Source organism: Trichomonas vaginalis, chromosome V (genome assembly GCF_026262505.1).
Source record: "Trichomonas vaginalis G3 chromosome V, whole genome shotgun sequence".
Taxonomy (NCBI): domain Eukaryota; phylum Parabasalia; order Trichomonadida; family Trichomonadidae; genus Trichomonas; species Trichomonas vaginalis.
Genome location: NC_067207.1, coordinates 24257251 through 24276074, shown reverse-complemented (window position 1 = coordinate 24276074; position 18824 = coordinate 24257251). Strand labels below are relative to the sequence as shown.

Genomic DNA, 18824 nt, shown 5'->3' with positions numbered 1-18824 from the left:
TTATTCAAAAAATGTAAGACATGAATTTTTAAAGTTTATTTTTCATTCATGAATGATAATTATATCTGATTTCTTTTACTCTCTCATACATACTAGATTTGAAGAATTCGGAACTTTTACCATAATCTCCTAAATGTTTTCTTATCCCCAACGTGTGCCAGTTATTATATGAAACTGAATAAACTTTATCTTTATCTTTACACCTTTCATCACTTCCAATATATTTATATCTCAGTTTTGATTTAGCATTTTCATATTCATTAACGTTTAATAATTCACAGTCTTCCTTTTTAAATTGATGTTTAAGATATTCAGGATTTAATACTCTACGTTTATATGCTCCTAACTTAGTTCTAATGGTTTTTCTACAAAATTTAGGAATTCCATCCTCTTTAATGTCATCAATGATTTCCATTTCATTATTTTCAATTTCTTCTTCTCGTTTATGAGGTCTTTGATTATGACTCCATTGATTCCATGAAATTAAATATTCTTTATCATTATATTTATACCTCATTAGCTTATTTTGGCTTTCATATTCATTTAATAATTCACAATCTTCATTTTTAAATTGAAGTTTAACCCATTCAGGATTTAAACAATGTTTAATTAATCGCGGAATATCTGACATCATCTATATATAGCTTCTTTATAAAAGATAAAAAATTAAATTATTTTAAAATTAATGTTAATTTTTTTAATGATTTATAAATAAATATATTTTAATGCATCGTCTATATATAGATGAAACAAAAAAAGTCACTAAACCCGCACTCATATACTACTTATCGTAAATTTTTTTGAGAATGATAATTGAAATCAAATTAAGCTTATAACATAAAATACAGTATTTATGATAAAATTTCATGATCATTGAATTTACTTCAATCACTTTGAATTTTCATGAACCACTTTCAAAGTCATCTTATACAAAGAAATCTCTATATATGATATAAAATAATTTAAGAATGAAATATACTCATCAGAATGAAATATGAACTAAATGAAAATCAATATTTTCTTGAATCCTTATAAAAATCACTTGAATAATGAACATTCATAATATATTAAGAGTGATATGGATTTTTTTATTCTTATTGATATGAGAGATAAAGCCAAAATATTTATTTAGCAATTGATTCAACTAAAAAATTATTTTTTTTCAAAGAAAAGCGTGAAAATTGAGTCACATTTCATGAATGATTATTGTTTATTTGAATTTTTCCGGATAACGAGCTGCAGATTCTCGAAATTTCTAAACACTTTCGGTTGCGTGAACTAATTCTTTTAATAATTAAGAGTAAAAAGCAGGAATATGCTAATTTTCACTAATGATCTGAAATCTTCTGAATGGATGTTACCTCAATCATTATGTTTTATTACATAAACTTCGTACTAATACACTCATGGGAATTATTTTTTCCAAAATGGATAACTCAATTCTTTGAAACTCATCTGGGTTATGTTGTGTTCGACTATTGTCTCACTAGTTAATAAACATTGATCCCTATATTCTATTTTTAAATCGTTTATTTGCCATAAGGAAATAGAATACACTAATATGATTTTTAATATAAAAATGATTTTCTTTGTTTTCTTCTTCGATTTCGTCACTATTTGGAGTCGAACGGCGACACTTATGTTTTAATGATTCAACACTATCAGTTGTCAAAAGAGGGCAATCATTTTCAAGTGAAATATTAGTATTCTCAAATATTGGTTCATTTCCAACTATTTCATACGAATCACTATCTGTTGTTGAATTCTGAAATGTTATTATACATTCATCTGCCCAAAATATTAAAGAGATTTCATTCTCACGAATACAACAATAACTCATGAATATATCAGTATTAGAATAAATGAGATGGCCATCAAAGTTTGGACAATTATTTCTTATATAATTACATGAAGTCAATTTAAAAATTGATGATCTATATAAGTCAGAAGATTTGTGGGAATTAAAAACGCCGTATGTTTGATTGTTTTCAATGAATTGACACAAGTTATAAATGAATCAGAGGTAATTGTTTCTGTTAAATATCCTGCATAATACTCTTTAACTCTATTTTGCGTAATATTGCATTGATTCATGATTATAAAGCCGCAGTTCATGAAAGATGTAAGTCTGCATTCAAGTTCTGAACTGCCGCAATTGTAAATTATAGTTTCATTTGCGTGATTTTTATAATTTGGTTTTTCGGAAACTGATGTGTAAAATGATGGTGAATAAAACAAATTTGTTGAGTTTATGTAAAAATTTTTTGTTTGAATAAATTCGCCTTTTTCCGAAAAGTAGAGGGAGCCTCCAGACTGTGATCCGGAGGAACATGAATCGAATTTATTTGATTCTGTATAAGTTTTAACATCATCACTCGTGGAATTAATTCGGACAGCACCATTTGGACTTAATTCAAGAAAAAAACAACTTGAAACGTAGTATTTTAAGTTGTTTGATCTCGAAAATTCAGTGCCATTGCATAAATGTTCTTCATCATATTGAGATCCTGGGAATTCGAATTCCCAAGAGATATTAACTTCACTCCGACCAAATTGACCGTATCGTTTGTAATAATGAGACTCATATGTATAATAGATTAGTAGATATCACACAGTTCAAATTGAATAGATCGCTGGATCATTTTTATAAGCCGAAATACAAGAAATTGTCATTTGAGATTTGAAATCAATAGAAAATTATCCATAATATTATTGCAATTTTCAACCGTTGCTGTCAATATTAAAAATTTTAAGTGATTCTGATTAAATGCTGCGAAAATTATTTAATATTGTACAAATTTATACTCGAATCATTTTCAAACACCAAAGAATATTGAAAGACCAGTATCTCAATGATTCTTATCATATAAGCAAAGGATTTATTTCAACATTGAAATGAGATATTAATGCAAATATATTTTTTCGATATCAATTTAAAGACGTAAACAGACTATCCTTAATAACAGTCAAGATTACATCCAAGTATATTCATTCAATATCTGTGATCATATATTTGGCAGTAAAACTGTTTTTAATTTTCAAGAGTTTTATGAGTAATTATTATGTACTCATTGGAGTAAATAATAGTTTATCATATTCCAGATATCCCTAATAACTGAGATTAGATTCTCAAAAAGGCCTCCATAAACTACCCATAGTAATATTTGGATAATCCTATTACCATATCCATTATTTATTTTTCGTTTGATTATTTTCAAGATTATCAGGAAAATTATCCATTTTGGATCAATTGTGATTCCCTTGTTTCCAAAAATAGGATTCTGGAAGAAATAATCAAATATTATATCAAAATTACCCTTTCTTTGGAGATTACCCATATTGGCAGTTTTTCCACCATGTGCAATTAAGAGAGATTCCATTTCGCTTTCCTCATTTAAAGATTCAAAGAAATCTTTGCCATTTTCTTGAATAAAATTCTTTTCACCCTCGTGGAGTTTGATAAAATCTCTATGTTCTAACTTCGAACGTATGACAGCAATATCAAGAGGAGTTTGACCATATTTATTCAATGAATTGATTTCGGCACCATGTAAAATTAATATTTCTGCATATTCTGTGTTAGACAATAATGCTGCTATATGCAGAGGTGTATTTCCATGAATATTTTTCGCATTAATATTTATACCATTTGAAATCAAAAGTTCAATTATATCATTGCTTTTGCTTTCCATGATTAAAGAATTTTGATATTGTTCAGACAAATCGAAAGATGATACGATTATATTAAGATATAATTCCATGAATTTTTTGTAATCACGTAATAATGCATAAGAAATTGCATTATTTCCATATTTATTTGTTATGTTAATGTTTGCACCATGTGAAATAAGAAGTTGAGTCATTTCTTTATTATTTAATAATGATGTATGAAATAGAGCTGTGAGACCAATTTGATTCCTTTTGCCTGTTATTTGCTTACTACTTTTTTCAATAAAATGTACAACTTGGTAATTATTAGTCATGAATCCAACATGAATTGATATTAAATTGAAAAAATCAGATTTGATATCGATTTTAGCTCCATTTGAGATAAGTAACTCTACCATTCCAGTATTATTTAAATATATGGCAAAATTAAGTGCAGTTCCAAAATGTTCGCTTTTTATATTAACATCAATTCCTTTCGAAATCAATAATTTTGCAATATTTGTTAGATTTGACTTAACTGCAATATGAAGAGCCGAACAACCGTCTTCTTGTACAGAGTTAATGTTAGCGCCATTTGAAAGTAAATATTCACAAAGAAATTCAAAATTAAAATATGGAGAATATACAAAACATGTGTTGAAATCATTAGTTCGATTTAAATAAATAAGATATGCATGAAAATTAGCATTAAAAATACAAGTTTCTACTGGAATTGTTAAATTGTATTCATTCATCAATTTAATAACATTTTTGATGTTATGAGAAATAACAGCATACTTCATTGTATTTAAATCATGTTTTTGTTCTTTCAAACATTCTTCTATTATATATTGATTGTTCCTACAAAATGCATCATCAAGACATTCTTTTGTGATTTGAACTTGAAATTGAGTTCTTAATAACTTGAAACAATTAACCGCTCCAAATAAGATACAATTACGAAGTGCACGATTGCGATCAGCATTTGGTTGTTTCATCATGTTCAATAACTCTTTTTCATCATCATTTATGATTATTTGAGCAACTGAATTTTTAAGTTGTATATCAAAATCTGAAAGTTCTCTTATATAAATATCACTATCACAATGATATTCTTCACCTAATTTCTTCATACCTGATGATAAGATCGCAATGAGGATGCGTAAAAAAGGAATATCTCTTAGTTTTTAAGAATGAAATTTACATTTATAATTTATGATGGAAATATGATATTTAATGCATGATAGTTCCTAACATACTTATATGAGTTGCTCAATACATTATAGTTGTGTTTCTGTTTAAACATTATCTCAATATTTTTAAAATAATTATTGAATACTTGTCAAATAAGGACTTATCATTAGTTTTATGCATGTTATGATGATGACGACTCATTGAACAAAAATTGTAAACTTCAGAAAATTGGGGCGCTTCTGATTATGAGTCATCAAAATTTCTTAATCAATACATTGCAATTATAGTAGATATAGTTGCATTATAATCTCATAAATTTAACTCTTCCAGCATCATCAATTTCGTCACTTTTTCAGAAATTATATAAAATCAGATATTTGGATTTAACGTGTCATATCTGTACAGAATTGAGATTTTTTAAATTTCTATTAATTGTTTTATCCTCCCTAACTATTCAGTTGTTTGAAGGTTTAATAAGGAAAGATACTATGTCTGTAAGGAAATATTCAAATAAATAACAATATCAAGTTCATTTTAGTTCTTTTCAATAATCAAGGCAAAACTAAAATGTTGTTTTCATTGCCAATTTTGTTTATGCAAATCTACTATCATCTGAATCAGTGTCTTTAAAAAAAAGAAATATCAAATTTAATTAAAAATCCATTGATTTAAGGGTGCACCCGTATGTACGTTTATTTGAGAGGAGGAGGATTACCCTCTCAATTTTGAGGGATTCGTTAGTTTATTTTCTCGATGAATATGCAATAAAATTTGATTTTTACCTTATCAATATACTTCATATAATATACACATGTTCATGTAAAAACTTTTTCCCAAAATCCTCAGGAATTAAGGGATTTTTGAATTTTAAGAATTTTTTTCGAATTTTTTCGAAAAAAAAATATTTTCAGAACAGCCTTAACGGCTAAGATTTAGGAACAATGTTAAGTATCAAAAAGAAAGGAGGTCTGATATAGACAACATATATCGTTGAAGGTTGAAAAAATCTCTAATATTTGAGCCCAAAATTTCAAATTTTAATTTTTTGAAAAAAGAGGCCACCCGTATGTACGTTTATTTGAGAGGAGGAGGATTATATTTTTGAAAGGGTGAAACATTATGAATATGTTAATTATATAATAATATGTATTATTATAAAAAAGAAAAAATAAAGCACGTTAAAATTTTTCTTTCTTGATTTTTTACAAAATCTACTTAGAATTATGCAAAATATGACTAAATAATTATAAATTTCAAGTTAAATTTTAATTTTGATAAATAATTTAAATTTCAAAATATCAAGTTCAGTTCGACTATGTATGTAGTAATTCCTCAATAAAGTGCCAAAACCCTATTAAAATATATGAACATTTTCAACATTTTAATGTTTTTATTTAAAAATTTGATGGAATATGAGCTTCAAACAATTATTATGTAAATAAAAATAATTAAATATATGTATTTATTCGTATTACAACCGTAGTAAGTCGATTCTTCCTTTCTTCTACTGAGTTTTGAATTTGATTTCGAATTGTAAAGAGATTCAAAGGGAAAATACTAGCGGATAAAAACTACCTCCATGAAAGGGTCATAATGGACTCAAGTTGTATTTTTTGATATTTTTTGCTTTTCGAGCCTAAATAGGTAGCCAAGATAATGCCTAAAAATAAGGTTCTAAATTCTGAAGTTTACATGATCCTCTCGTGTGCACCCTTAACCAAATATATAAAAAAATTAAAAAAGAAAAAGAAATAATAATAAAATAAAATAGAATATAAATATATATTAATAAAACTTACTGATCGAAGAATGTCATCTGGCGGATCTGGTAAATGAGAGGGATGATGTTCTTTGTGATGTTGCTCTTGAATGTAGGAATAGCGTTGTTGTTAGCTGGTTTAGCTGCTTGGTTGAGTTCATTCAAGTACTCATTCTTTGCGTTTCTTTGATGCAAAACTTCCTGAAGTGCATCTGCTCTTACAGCGATGTATCCCATTGCATTTTGAACGAACTTATCTTCCAAGAACTCAGAAAGTGTCTTGATGATGAAGTTGCTGTCCTTGTTTTCTGAATTATTCACCAAGTACTTGTACATGCCTGTGACGAAATCCATTTGTACTGTCATAGAATATTCAAGGACACGACGCCATGCAACTAAGTTTGGATCGAATTCATTAGAATAGAAGTACATGAATGTACCATTGCAAAGATAAACAGCACGATCTGGATCGATGGCATCAATCTTCTTGTTTGTTCCTGCCCAAAGTGTCTGCATGCAGTTGATTGCGACCTTGTAGATCTCTGGACAATCAATACGTTCTGCAAGAATCGAATCATGGATGAATGATGCCAGTTGATCGAGAGCATCTTCTGCTTCGTTTTGGATTGAATTCCTTGTTTCTTTAAGGAATTCAAGACCATTGTTGATGAGAACTTTAACAACTTCTGTGAAGTTCTTTGAACTTGTTGGGTAATGGAGAGAGTTAAGAACATATTCCATGTACCAGCGCTTGATCATAGGAATGTTTTGGTAGCACCAGTTTTGATCAGCGAATTTCTTTGCGTTCTCATAAACTTCTTGGTCTTCATATGTCTCTTGATCACGTGTTCTGATTGTATCTGATGCTTTCTGTGCTGTGCGTAATAAATCAAACAGTGCTGCATGAGCAAGTGTTGATGAACCAGCAGCATCATGCAAATTCTCAAGATTTGTGATGACAACTTTAAGTGAAATGCACTTGAAAGCTTGCAACCAACGAGCAGTATTTGTTGCATAGCTTTGAGTGCTCAAAAGGAAGTTAAAGATCATGTTTGATATTTCAGGATTATCAACACTTGCTGTGTTTGCAAGCCATATATAGATATTATCCAAAGAAATGTCACCATTTGGATTCTGTTCGTATTTAGCATGCTCAATTAATGTTGAAACAACTTGTGCACTCACTTCTGCACCTAATGTTGATAACAATGATGTTGCAACTTTGATTTCTGATTTAGTAAGTTTGCAACATTCAATAATGAAATTGATATCGATGATTTCTGGATTTGCAAAACTGTGGATATCGTAATCAATGATTAACTTTCCAATCTCTTCTTTATGGAGGTTCTTCTGTTTTGGATCTTTGCCGAATTCCCATTGTACTTCTGGGTTGGAATAAACAATGAAAAGAATCTGGAACGCGTTGCCAACATATTGCTTGATTTCCGATTCAATCTGGCTGTCATCGGAAGCGTTCAAGATGTATTTGCAGGCTAATACAAGTGGTGGGAATGTAGCGTTGGTGATCTCAGCTGGAACTTCGGAAACGTACTGAATGAAAACGTTGTTGAAAAGGAATTCCATCATTTCGTTGTGGCTTCGCTCGGATATCGGCATCAACAAGCAAAAGATCGGGAGAATGGTAGATTGATCGCTTTGGATGGCGTTGTTGACGAATTCATCAACAATTTGTTTGTAGCGAAGACTGAATTGACAGAATAAGGTTTGTAATTCGATAATAGCGGGAGTGTTGACGAGAATTGGTGTTGTTGTGTTGAGTTCGTAGTTAAGGTGGCATGAGACTCTTTGAACAATCAATTCGCAGATGTTTCCGACCATCTTTGGCTCAACAACTGAAATACGAGCGAGGACACGAACAATCTCCTGGGAAACGACGTCTGGCTTCAAGATATACCTTTCTGGATCGAAGAAATATTGGGCCATCTGGAATAAAACTTCAATCGAATCTGTCTGAGAATTCGAAAGAATGGAAATGGCGGCGGTGGCAAAGAGACGGGCCTGGGAGGCAAAGAGCTCGGACATTGGTCCCAGCATTGTACTTTCGTTCTCTTGGGTAATTTCGACGGAATAGTAAACATATTGCTGAAGCAAATCGAGATCGATGAATTCGCTGTTCTGGGATAAGACTTGGGCGAAAATGAGGACTGGATACTGCATAAGTTCTGGCTTTTCGAAAAGTTGGTTGATAACTTCTCTTTGTTCGAAGAACCAGTTGGCTGGGAACCATTTGCAGAAGTAGATAATTGCTTCACAAACAGGCTTGTTGAGAATGTTCTCTAAAAGCTTGTTTAAGAAAGCTGGGCCGTAATTTTGATTGAAACGAGCTTTAGCAGCCATGTGCTGTTCAAGATATAATGGGTTAACGTTAGAGAATTTTTGGGCGAATGGCTTGGCAAAATTGATGAACTGCTGTTGCTCAAGATTGATAAAATTAACAATTGGCTCATCCTGGTTTTCGTAAAGGCTTTGGATTGCATAAGATGCACGAAGAGATCCAAGTGCGACACTGGATCCTGAAAATGATTCCTGGGCGTTGCAGATTTGTTCAACAGTTGGCATTATTTGCTTCAAAACTTCGAACTGATTGAAAGCAGATGAGATAATCCAATCAGCAGCTTGCTCGTAGACGAAATCCTTACCTGAGGCTCCAAGAGATTCGTAATGTTGAAGTGCATCACAAAGATAATCAACGGAGTTGGAGATTTTTTCTTTTAATTTACTTATGGCTATTTTTTGCTGGTCTGATGGTGTTGAAACTGAGAAAAGACTATAGTCGAGTGATTCTCCTTCCATAATTTTTAAATGATATGGATTTGATTGAAAGTGTCTCTATTCAATTCGACGGTTTTTTTGTGGACCATATGAAGTGTCACTTTTGTTTTAGTCAATTTATGTTTGTCGCTATTTTTATGATACTGAAAGGGAAAAATTAATATTTTTTTTGATTTTAAAAATTGATGTCAATTTTTTTTGATGGCAAACAAAATTGACATAAGAGTTACACCATCATTGTTTATTCATTAACATATGTAATCATTCGAAAAATATCTTCACTTTTCAAAAATTTTATGGAATTGTTGGTAAACGCTTTCTTTCCATACAATGGATAGCGTTTCAAATGTTAAATCTTTTGATATGGTTAAAATAGTTAAAGGGGAACTTGTGTTGTGCTGATTATGCTTGAAAGTCGAAACTATTATTCAAATTTTTGCATAATAAAGTTATCATTATTAAAATCAATACAACTATCACAGTGTACATATTTTATCGCAACAAAATAATTGTAGTTTTTGAAAAGTGATAAAAAGTTTGGATATTTTATGATTTAAAATTTCTGTGAAAAAAAAGTTTGCGAATTTATAAAACATACATATATTTATAACACACGTCTTGTTATTAGGTATTCCATTCTCTACTAATAAGTTTTTTGCGGATTTTGAAGAATGATGAGCTCAGTTATTTGACAATATTTCATACAAATGTAATCAATGAGTATCATTACTACTTCATTGCTAAATATCATCTATTTCATGAGCTTTTCCATCGCCATCTCCTATATATAAAGAATCGACTTGAAATTGGGAACTAAAGAAGTTAATGTGAATATTTGTTGACTCTGAATTAAGAGTTTCTAAAGCATCACGACTTGCTTCAAAAGATTTTGTTGGGGTAACAAAAATTCCTCCGAGATGGGATTTCAAATTGTTTTTCTTCATGTAATTATCAATATCTCTCTCAAGACAGTAGCAAAATGGACGTATTATGTATAATTTTTCTTCATTTTTAATTGAAATTTCTTGTTTTGGATCAGGACCATCAAACACACCAGCATCACACATTTTTGAGAGTATCGAACAGTTAATAGCTTCAATTGTATCAGAAATCGCAATTTTATTAAAATTATTTAAATCGGCTTGTTCTATATACATATCATAGAGTTCTTTTGTACTATTTATATCTTGGTGGTGAACATATTCTATGCTGAATTGATGCTGCTCTGAGAATTCATCTAAAATTTGCTTAGTAATAGGATCAGGCTCGTTTGATGCATAAAAATGAATGTATTTTATAGTTGGTTTTGATGTTGTCTTTTTTATTTTATATTGCATCCATCCGGCTAAGGTCAATTTAAACTTATCAGCATCTATAGGAATAACAATCTTATCATTGTCATCAAATAGATGAAATGAACTACATGCCATTCCACATTTTTTCCTTAGTGTGTTGATCATTAAAAATCTAAGGGAAAAGGAATTAAAATCAATAAAAAATGACATGCAATGATTTTATAAATTGGTACCTGTATTATTGTATTTTTCATTTTTTAGGTTAAATATATTTTCTATACCCTTTCAATTTTTGAGATGCCTTCTGTCATAAGTTCCTTCGTGGGAATCCTCTTCACTTTGACATCGACACAGCACAAAACATTTGCAAAGGTAAGTGTCCACATAAATAGAAAGAAACACTAGGTTATTATGGCACAGACTCTCTGCATAAGATGACAACAATTCTTAACGAACGAAATAAACTTCTTAGTGAATGGTTTAACACGGGAATCATTCCTAAACAAATTGACAGTCGATTGATCACTAACATCCTCGGTATGTCGAAATCATATCGAAATGAAATTTCTATTCAACGAAACTCTTAGAAAAAAATTAAAAGTTATGTTTGACTTCGAAATCGTTTACTACTCATGAATAAAAAGAAAAAATTAACATGATTTTGAACATAAGCATTATTTTCATTTTCTTCTTCGTTTTCGTCATTATTTGGAGTGGGATGACGACATTTATATTTTAATGATTCGACGAAATCTGCTGTCGGAATATTCAAAAGAGGACATTCGTTTTCAAATGAAATATCTGTGTTCTTAAATATTGGTGAATTACCTCCATATGGGAAATATGTAGTGCTATCTGTTGTTGAATTTTCAAATATTATTGTACAATAATATGCATAAAAAATGTAAGGAATTTCATTCTCACGAATACAACAATAACTCATGAAAACATTAGAACCACCAAAAATCAGATTACCAATATCATCTGGACTTTTATTTCTTAAATAATTACATGAAGTAATTTTAAATATTGATGATTGATATGATTCAGAAGATGAGTGATGATTAAATCCAAGGGCTATTTGATTGTTTTCAATGACATTGACACAAGTTATGTATGAATCAGAGGTAATTCCTGCTGTAACATAACCTCCAGTATCTCCTGTGACTCTATTTTGTGTAATATTGCATTCATTCATGATTATAAAGCCATGAAGCATGTGAGTTGTAACTGTGCAGTCTTGTTCTGAACTGCCGCAGTTGTAAACTAAAGTTTCATTAGCTTGATTTTTGTAATTTGGTATTTCTGAAACAAATATGGAAAATGAAGTCCCAAAGTTTGAATTTGTTGAGTTAATATATGAATTTTTTGTTTGAACAAATTCTCCTTTTTCTCCAAAGTAGAGAGAACCTCCAGATTGTGATCCGGAGGAACATGATTCGAATTTATTTGTATCTGTATATGTTTTAACATCATCACTCGTTGTTGAAATTCGAATTGCACCGTTTGGACTTAATTCAAGAAAAAAACAGCTTGAAACAAAATATTTTAAGTCGTTTGATCTTGAAAATATAGTGCTGTTACGAATATGGTCTTCATCATAGCATGATCCTGGGAAGAAATCTTCCCAGGAGATAACTAATATTTCCTATTGTCGGATTTTCAATGAACACTCTCAAATATTGAATCCAAGATTTTATAAAGTTGAATACTGAAAACATATCCCACATGTTGTTCTTGTTATTTAAATTCATTCTGAAATCGAATGAAAAAGTCAATAAATTAAAGTTACCGCTTAAGTATTGCATGGGAGCTTAACTTATCGTGTGCAATATGGTAACCATGTCTACTACTTCTATTTGGATCCGTTTTTCATAAAAAATTTTCAGATTAAAAGGTGACAAATATGATTTTCAATTAATTATGGTCAAAACTCGGAAAATATAAGTTTAACTAAAGATGATCCTTATATTCGCCTAATAATTCCTCAAATTGATTACGATCCAGATGAAAATTTTGACGTTCCTTCAAATTATAGTATTATAATTTTAAACAACAAAGAATTTATCGATGAAAACAACAATCCTATTAACATAATTAATGTAAGACCTCGAAATGAAAAATATTTTACCTTAAAAGCAATTTCTCCAAATATTACTAATAAAATCTCGTACATTTTCTTTGATGTTGATACACCAAATCCAATTATCATCTTTAATTCAAATTCTTCTCAATATCAAGTTCCAAATGTCGAAATCAAATCTTCTCTTTACTTTGTTTCAGAATGACTCTATAATTATCGATTAGATACAAATGGCTCGATCGTTAATGTATCATTTGCATACAAATTACTTACTAATTATAAAACTAGTGGAATAGCTGATTTCCAAACGACTTTTGTCAGGATGAAAATTGGAGAAAACAGTAACGTAAATGTTTCCAACATCTGGAGTTGGGTTTGGTTAGGATCTGCTTGTGATTATTACAATACAGGAGAATGGATAGCTTATCAAGAATTTCCTAACATCACAACCTATTACATTCGATTTACAGGTGAATCCAAGATATATTTAGATTCTCCAAACTATAATTTTGTGTTTCAACCATTAAATGAAGGAAAAAATCATGTTGCTTTCTTTATGACCAAAGATATATTGAAAACAGAAACAGATGAAGCATTTCACCTTATTTAATTAATCCAAAGACCGTAATTGCTAAAGTTCCTGTAATTTTGAAAGATTTAATCATACATTTCTTAGAAGTCTCAACAACTGAGAACTTTGCAATTCTTTCAAACTATAATTCATCATTTTACCTAATTCCGGACACAAAACCAGAAAAATATAATATTTTAAATTTATTTACAGAATTTCATGAGTTTCCATTAACAATGGCAGAGTTTTCTAATAGCGTAACATATAGACACATTTTACAACAACTTAATCATGTACCTGATGGAGAAATTACAGATCCTGATTATTCATACCAAATTTTGGTCCTTGAAGTTGAAATCAAACAGAACTTCAAAGGAATTATTGGATTCTATAACGATCCAAACTTTAAATTACCAGAAACAGAAATTTCCGGCATAATTAGCGTGAATTTGGAAAATTACGGATTTGGAGTTGTCGCTCCACGCGAATTAGTCATCACTGTTACTAAGACTCCATTCTATTTGGGTATTAACAGCTCAAACTTCATGAGATTAGTGTTTTTGAGAAATCAAAAATATGCAACAGACAAAACCGGCAAAAACTACGAAATTATCAACGATATCAATAGAATAACATATATCACATCCACAGGACCACTTCCGATTACAATTGGACTCATTCCAAACTGTACAGAATTAAGAATTAATACATTAGCTGTTGGACAGTATACATTATTCGGAACGAGTAGGTCCAACTTCACATACTGCTATTTGTCGAGCTCTAAGTTGTTTACTGCATACGATACTACTGAAAATTACAAAATTAATCTAAATTTGTACCTTTATGATGAAGGAAGTGAAATAGCTCTTACAAAAGAGGACTACATCATAACGGAAACTCTATATAGGTATAATTCTTATCGTGGCTACGGAATTATTTTTAATTGGAAAGAAGCAAACAGAATTAGATCGAATTTAGGGTTTGACTATCTTGGGCCAAAACCGTCATCGTCTTTCAATGACACATTTTACAATAATTCTTTTTATTCAGTTTTGAATCTTGATAATGACCAAGAAACCGGCAGCCAGCCAAAAACTCAAACTAAAACAAAGAACTTATACTGGGCAGCAATAGCAACCATCATTGTTGTGGCTGTTGTCTCATTATCTATTGCATTATTTAAGACTCTCTTCAAAGATAAGCCAAATGAAGGTAAATCACAATCAGGAGCTGTTGAAGTAACTTTAGTTTAATATTTTTTTAATTATTTGTTTTTTTAATTTTATTTTTTTTTAAATCTTTTATTTTGTGGTTATTGCATCAATTGTTTTTGATCTTTTTTAATAAGTAACTAGTAATAATATTACATTTTTAATATAATTTTGAAATTCCATTATTATGATCAATAATAAATCATGAAAAACTCAAGAATACTATCTGTTTGAGCTTTAATAAGCATGCATATGATATTATTTGCAGTTAAATTCTCGAAGCTAATAAGATTCCAATGTTTAGAAAGCTTTTCTGTATAAATTGAGGGATATAAAATTCATCTTTCCAAGGATAGAGCATGCATTTCATTCAATCAAAATATATTCGATATATGTACAAGCCAATGAGAGTTCATTTGTATATAGATAGTTACTTTTTAGGTTCTTCAGATAGCATGGGAGAGACTCCCAAAGTCTCCAGAAAATTCAGTGTTCTCACAAAAATGTCAGGGAAAGAAAGTGGATCCTCGGCTAGCTACATTTCACTTTGGAACTCGTTTCAAACACTCATGTGACTTGATATTTATATATAATTTCAATCATATAATATATTCGATCACAAGAAAACAAACTATGAAAAATATTAATGTAATAAACCTTCAAAGAAGATTTTTTAATGAGGATAATAAATCTGTACCGCAAGAGATCTTATTTCTTTGGAACAAGAACTCTCTTTGGTGCGATTCTTGGCGCAGCATATCTCTTCGGAGCAACTTGGCCCTTCGAAAGACGTTGCCTGTTCATATGCTTCAGCCAGTGAAGATAGAGATCTCTGTTGATTGGGAAACGATAATGATAACGTGGTCTCCTTTTTGCGACTTTTTCTTCCCCATTGCGTAGGCCAATTAATTTCTGAAGCTCTCTATATAATCCAAATGCTGCAGGGTTTTCATCATCTGTTCCATCATCTTCTGCGTTTCTGCCCATTAATTCCCTTAATTTTCTTTGTACAAAAAAGGTTAAACCACCCAAGTTATCTTCATCTGTTGATTTTTCAGCATTTGAAAAACGCAATGTTGGAAGGTATGGCGTAAAAATGTTACTGTTATCTGAAGACTCTTCATTTTTTTGTTTAGCATACCATTTAATAGATTGTATGGTCCTGTTCATCATCCCTGGAAAATATGGCGTCAACACTGGAATGTAGTTAGAGGACACCCTTGGAGTCCTACGAATAGCAAGAAGTGCAAACATGAAAAAAATTATTTAAAAATTATCATATCAGAATTTTATGAATCTAAACTTTCTGACTGTCAAAAATAAAATATGCCAAAATGTTAAATATAGAAGACATTCGTATGATACAGAAAAAGCCAATAAATAATCACAAAATTAAGTTATTTTCCTCAAATGCTGTCAGATCGATAAAAGCATGTCAGATCTGACACTCAACCTGTCAGACAAATGGCATTTCTGACATTGAATTTTGATTAGGCAACCAACAACATAATCTCTTCGATATATACATATTCACAATTTATATAATCATTACAATCAATATCCACAAATTTAGAGAATGATACTCATCTGATTGTTCTTGTGACTCCTTTGCATTTGTCTCAAGCTGAACATTACATCCGAATCTGATCATTTTACTAGCTGGATATAAATACTGAGATTAAAATCAATATTAAAGTTTTGTCTTTTGGACTGCATGGAGTAATACATTCAAATCATAAATTATAGGTAATTTGTTCTTACTTCTTACAAAAGAAAACTAATGATTGCGACTATTTGGATAATAATCTTCATTCGGAAACGTATGAAGCATGCCTTAACGGAATCCTACACAAGTTCGTTCTGAATTGTTTTATAAAATTTTCAAATTCATTCTAAACTTGAATGTATTATTGGAATTAGCAAAATAAGAGTTAAAAATAGAGAAATGACTTAAATTATGAAATTAGATATAGTAGGTGTGAATAGCTCAAAGTATGTTTCGCAAAATGGTAAATTTTGAGAATCATTTTTATTAGAGGTGTATCAACTAAAAATTGTAAACTGAAAAGCCACTTTTTCGCACTTTTCCCCTCATTTTCGCCTGACATTCTATCGTATTTTTATTTCATTATATAATAACATTATATAATCTTTAATTAGTTGATAGCCTCCCACCTGACATTTGACACGGCAAATTAGAAAAGTGCAATATTTTTATTATGAATGGGAATGTGAACTTTCATAGAGAAACCTTCTTGAAAGAACTTTTTATAGGCAAAGAATGATTTCAGAATCAAACTATGTTTACTAGTCTTTAATAATAGTCCTTGAAATTGAATTTTTGAATTTCAATTTAGTGGATGAATAATTTTTTCCTTTTATCAGTTCATAACCAGAAATAATTTACAATAATATTCACTTTACACCATATAAGATCCATCACAATTGCTAAAATCTATCATTATAATGTTAAAAGCATTGAGGCTATAATTTTGGCATACACCCTTCACAACATGGATTATATAAGTCGAATTTTTCCAAAAAAAAATAATTACTGAGCAAATTGTATATTTACCATAAATTATCTTGGTCATTTGATTAAGTTTTTGACAATATAACGCTCAACAGTGCTAATATAGTATTTTGAACTTGTTGAAAATGTTTTTATGCATAAATAAATTTTTATAATTCCAAATTCTAAATAATAAACAATATTTATCTACATAGGGTGCTATTTTGAGAAAATATATTATTATAATCAAACTTTGTAGAATTATTATTCCTTAATATAGGGATATTATTTTCAGGAAATATCAAATATCGATAATCAAAGTTAATACTTATCCTTTTCTATCTATTTATATGCATTATTCAATATATAAACAGGTAGATATTGAAGTATTATATGAAATTTGATCTAATGATCCAGAAAATTATGAGGCAATATATGTGTATAACTGCATTATTAAGGTGCTCTATGGATGAATATTAAATGTTGAAACAAACTTTGCTTAGATATGATGGTTAGAGTTGATGCACTTCTTTTTTATTAATTGTTATTTGAATTCAATTTGAACGATATTCCTGTTTCATAATTAATGTGCAACAATAATGAGAATCAAATAATATATATTTTTTTTTCTTTGTAAATTCAGTGAACGTTTAAAAATAATAATGGAAGAAAAGATTAATATCGATACAGTGGGAAATACATCCGGAGACGTGTATGCACTTAATAAACTAATTCAAAATATGATTGTAACAATACGAAAACAGCAAACGTGTTATAATCAAGTTTATGAAAAGGCATTACAACATAAGGCTGATAATACAACATGCCATTTACAAAATTGTGGACTAATATTTACTGTTCCACCTAGCGTGTATGATTGGTCAACACTTGAACAAAAGATAAAGAATTTGCAACCAAAAATTCGACAGGCTAAGGAAGAAAGAGATCAGAGACAAATAGCAAATGATATTGCAATTGAAAATATTAAATCAGAAATTGACTATCTACGACAAGAAATAAACTCAATTCAAAAAAATCTATCAATAAAACCAATGCATTCTACCCCAGGAAAGAGACGTCTTCATGATATCCCTGAAGTCCAAAATCAATCACTTCCATTCTAATTATATTATTTTTTTTTTTCATCTTGTTTTTCATTTGATAATATAAACTGTTTTGTAACACTCTATATTTATTGGAATAATGATTCTTTATAGTTTCTAATAAAGGATAAATGAAATATTGGATTATATTAAAGAAAAATGTGATATAGAGAAATCAAACAAAGATTTTTAGTAATGAAATTTAATTTCGTTGCGCTTTGAAAAGATAAAAGCATAACAAATTTCTAAAAAGTTATTTTCCCAAGTAATATATAAAATTAACAATTGACACATCTTGATATGAGATAATATTTCTGTTAACAGTGTTGAGTTAAACCATATTCCCCTCAACACAATTTTATTGGTATTTTGATCACGGATTATGAAAATAATCAATGCTCTAAACTGATAAGAGATAGCTTAATTAATAATCATGGCCGAGAGCTATCTATTTGCAAAATAAATATTTATCAGTAAGTTTGCATTGAAGATCGAAAATAACCAAGTGTTAACAGAATATTTCTCATGCTTGTTGACGACAGTGTAATATTTTTCAATTCAACTGAAGTCAAGTTAAAAACTTTGGAGGTTTTTGATCTAAAATGAAGTCACAGATTTTTGGTCTCAAAAAATTAACGATGCCATCGTTTAAAAA

General features: G+C 29.8%; 7 protein-coding genes across 7 annotated transcripts, besides 1 other annotated feature; 2 read left to right on the top strand and 5 right to left on the bottom strand.

Moving 5' to 3' along the window:
• Window positions 1–3063: 3063 nt before the first annotated feature.
• Window positions 3064–4781, bottom strand: TVAGG3_0394010 (temperature-gated cation channel protein; the record flags this gene model as incomplete). The annotated part of the gene is made up of 1 exon (XM_001584118.1): window positions 3069–4781. One exon carries the CDS (start codon window positions 4779–4781, stop codon window positions 3069–3071), a length of 1713 nt encoding a protein of 570 aa, XP_001584168.1.
• Window positions 4782–5514: 733 nt separating this feature from the next.
• Window positions 5515–6555: a mobile genetic element.
• Window positions 6556–6637: 82 nt separating this feature from the next.
• Window positions 6638–9415, bottom strand: TVAGG3_0393990 (uncharacterized protein; the record flags this gene model as incomplete). Its single annotated transcript, XM_001584117.2, has 1 exon — window positions 6638–9415. One exon carries the CDS (start codon window positions 9413–9415, stop codon window positions 6638–6640), a length of 2778 nt encoding a protein of 925 aa, XP_001584167.1.
• Window positions 9416–9882: 467 nt separating this feature from the next.
• Window positions 9883–10855, bottom strand: TVAGG3_0393980 (sulfurtransferase-related family; the record flags this gene model as incomplete). Its single annotated transcript, XM_001584116.1, has 1 exon — window positions 10135–10854. One exon carries the CDS (start codon window positions 10852–10854, stop codon window positions 10135–10137), a length of 720 nt encoding a protein of 239 aa, XP_001584166.1.
• Window positions 10856–11000: 145 nt separating this feature from the next.
• Window positions 11001–12337, bottom strand: TVAGG3_0393970 (uncharacterized protein; the record flags this gene model as incomplete). Its single annotated transcript, XM_001584115.1, has 1 exon — window positions 11291–11887. The coding sequence occupies one exon, from the start codon at window positions 11885–11887 to the stop codon at window positions 11291–11293; it is 597 nt and encodes a 198-aa protein (XP_001584165.1).
• Window positions 12338–12507: 170 nt separating this feature from the next.
• Window positions 12508–14654, top strand: TVAGG3_0393960 (uncharacterized protein; the record flags this gene model as incomplete). Its single annotated transcript, XM_001584114.1, has 1 exon — window positions 13580–14596. One exon carries the CDS (start codon window positions 13580–13582, stop codon window positions 14594–14596), a length of 1017 nt encoding a protein of 338 aa, XP_001584164.1.
• A 263-nt stretch (window positions 14655–14917) lies between these two features.
• Window positions 14918–15839, bottom strand: TVAGG3_0393950 (uncharacterized protein; the record flags this gene model as incomplete). The annotated part of the gene is made up of 1 exon (XM_001584113.1): window positions 15263–15808. The coding sequence occupies one exon, from the start codon at window positions 15806–15808 to the stop codon at window positions 15263–15265; it is 546 nt and encodes a 181-aa protein (XP_001584163.1).
• A 1878-nt stretch (window positions 15840–17717) lies between these two features.
• Window positions 17718–18506, top strand: TVAGG3_0393940 (uncharacterized protein; the record flags this gene model as incomplete). Its single annotated transcript, XM_001584112.1, has 1 exon — window positions 17729–18190. The coding sequence occupies one exon, from the start codon at window positions 17729–17731 to the stop codon at window positions 18188–18190; it is 462 nt and encodes a 153-aa protein (XP_001584162.1).
• Between the last annotated feature and the right edge of the window lie 318 nt (window positions 18507–18824).